Here is a 2,532-nt window from a genome sequence, read left to right on the forward strand (position 1 = left end):
GGCCTCTCACTGTTGTGGCCTCTCCCGTTGCGGAGCACAGGCTCCGGATGCGCAGGCTCAGCGGCCATGGCTCACGGGCCCTGCCGCTCCACGGCATGTGGGATCTTCCCAGACTGGGGCACGACCCCGTGTCCCCTGCATCGGCAGGCGGACTCTCAACCACTGCGCCACCAGGGAAGCCCCAGTAATTAGCTTTTTAAAGGTGGGGGGTCCCTCAGCGCCTCTGAGCCTCAGCGTCCTGCCCTGTGGACGGGCCGACGAGAGCGCGGATCGCAGGGCCGCGGTGGGGCTCACGGCAGGCGCTCAGTAAGGATGCATGCGGGTGTTGGAATAGCAGGTCCACGCGGCACCCTTTCACAGCCTCAGCAGGAGCGCCCCGTGGGGTCGAGCGGGCCGTCCTGGGTGGTCCTGCCTCGGTGGGTGCCTCCGACGCACGGGCTTTGCAGTAGCTGGCCTCCCTGCTCTCCCGGCAGGTGCTCAGTTCTGCGGCGTCGCTCCCTGGACCGGAACGCCCACCCTCCGGAGCGGACGGTTCCCAGGGAGGAGAGGTAAACGGCGCCGGATGAGCGCATCTGCTGAAGGTCTGGGCCGAGGACGCTCGTTTCACTGTCCAGGTGGCTTCTTTCAAACGAAGTTAATGCGCAGGAAAAGGGCAGCTCAGAAACTTTCTAGAACTCAAAAAGTGTCGTATTCCTTAAAGTCACGCTTGTTTCTGCAGAGTTGTTTGGGAGCTCTGACTAGGGTGAAGGGCTGCGTGTGTGTTCGGCAGCCGGGCTCGCCCCTCTGCCGGGCCCTCTTGTCCTCGGTCCCTCGGGGGGCACGAGGCCTGGCTGCCTTGGGCCCAGGCCTGGGCAGACCTCCCTCCCCGCAACCAAGGGTCATTTCCAGTAAAAACTGTACATGAAAATAGGAGTTTCAGGCTGACTCTGGCTTTTTTCCCATCGAGCTGTACTGATTCTAACAGCGTCATAAAGCTCTTTGGAATTAAACCGCCAGCTTGGAGCAGTGACACGCATGTTGATTTTTGTATTTGTCTGTATCTGTGTGTTCTTGCTGTTTTGTAGCTTTCGCGCTGTAGTTCACTGAGCTCGTTATCACGTGAAGTGAGCCAGCATTTTAACCAGGTACCTGTGGCTGGCCGTGTGCGCTGGACATGGATTTGAACGGGGTTGTCTGTCTTTCCTTTGAGATCGCTATGCTGGTCGGTCATCGTGCCCCTGGCCACTGACATTACTTGTCACCTCCCAGCCATCACATGCCTGAGGATGCAGTGTTCCTTTCTTTAGAAGTTTTTAAAGGGTGGTATTGAATAGCCAGACACAATCAACCATCGAACCGACCCCAAGAAGCTTGTAGTGAACGGACGAGTTCTGTGGAAGCGCTCTTTCTGAATTGGTTTTTTCAAATGACTATAGCCATAGGCATAGCGTCAGAGAGAGAGAGAGAGAGAGAGAGAGAGAGTGAGTGTGTGTGTGCGTGTGCGCGTGTGTGCCAGAAGCCCCCTGGGTCAGGATGCTCTCATTTGAAAGAGAGAATTCTGTTTTCTGATCAAGCGCGAGGAGGTTTATTTTAGGCAGGCAGAGTGAGGCAGTGGCAGCTGTCCGGGGTCACTCCGGGGGGAATAAAGGAATACTTTATCTTCTCTGCATTGGGGCACTAAGCTTTTCCCTCGGCTTGGCAGAAAGGCTTCGTGTGACTTGTTTTATTTGTGAATTAAAACGCTGGATTTTGTAGCTGGACACCAGAGGTCTAAAGCAATCAAAAGCACCTACTAAGGGCTCACCCTGGCACTGAGTGCCCGCTCAGAGCTCCGTGCCACCTCACGTGTGTGCTCTGGTTCTAAAGCATCGTACTCTGCATGTTGCTTTGGTTTTTACCATTTTTCTATGAACCATTAAATAATTAAATACAGCGTTGCAAGAGGTATCTTTTTTGTTTTTGTTTTTGTTTTTTTTGTTTTTTTTGCGGTACGCGGGCCCCTCACCGCTGCGGCCTCTCCCCCTGCGGAGCACAGGCTCCGGACGCGCAGGCCCAGCGGCCATGGCCCACGGGCCCAGCCGCTCCGCGGCATGTGGGATCCCCCCCCAGACCGGGGCACGATCCCGCGCCCCCTGCATCGGCAGGCGGACTCCCAACCACCGCGCCACCAGGGAAGCCCGCAAGAGGTATCTTTGACCAGCTTCTGTGGCACATTTGAAAGTATTGATATTAAAAACCCTTTCTCAGAAATAGTACCTGTATTTGCAAATGAAACAAGCCGCCGTGCACTGTTGGTTGTTGAGGTGCGCTCTCTGTGCTTCTCAGGCTCTGGGTGCTCACGCCCCCGCAGGGGGCCCTCCCGCCGCAGCGGTGCCCTTCTACAGCCCTGCTCAGTTTGCACAAGTAAGTGCCCCTGCTGTCTCCCCGGGGTGGGTGGGAGCCGGCGGGGGGGCTCCCCCGGCGAGACCCCGACTCGCCCGCTCACCCCCTCCGGCTCTGCCACGGCCCTGGGTGGGGGTGCCCCCGCCGGTTCCTGCTGCCACTGCTTGTGTG

General features: G+C 57.5%; 1 protein-coding gene across 1 annotated transcript in view; it reads left to right on the plus strand.

The window, feature by feature from the left end:
- The window catches only part of SEC16A (SEC16 homolog A, endoplasmic reticulum export factor), a 26,639-nt gene that overhangs the window by 22,966 nt on the left and 1,141 nt on the right, over nucleotides 1-2,532 (plus strand). Inside the window, exons 30-31 of the mRNA XM_007459017.1 lie at nucleotides 474-548; nucleotides 2,305-2,382. Coding sequence (XP_007459079.1) covers nucleotides 474-548; nucleotides 2,305-2,382 — 153 coding nt within the window. The remainder of the gene's footprint in view (nucleotides 1-473; nucleotides 549-2,304; nucleotides 2,383-2,532) is intronic.

Source organism: Lipotes vexillifer, unplaced genomic scaffold (genome assembly GCF_000442215.2).
Source record: "Lipotes vexillifer unplaced genomic scaffold, Lipotes_vexillifer_v1.1 scaffold636, whole genome shotgun sequence".
NCBI classification, from domain to species: domain Eukaryota; kingdom Metazoa; phylum Chordata; class Mammalia; order Artiodactyla; family Lipotidae; genus Lipotes; species Lipotes vexillifer.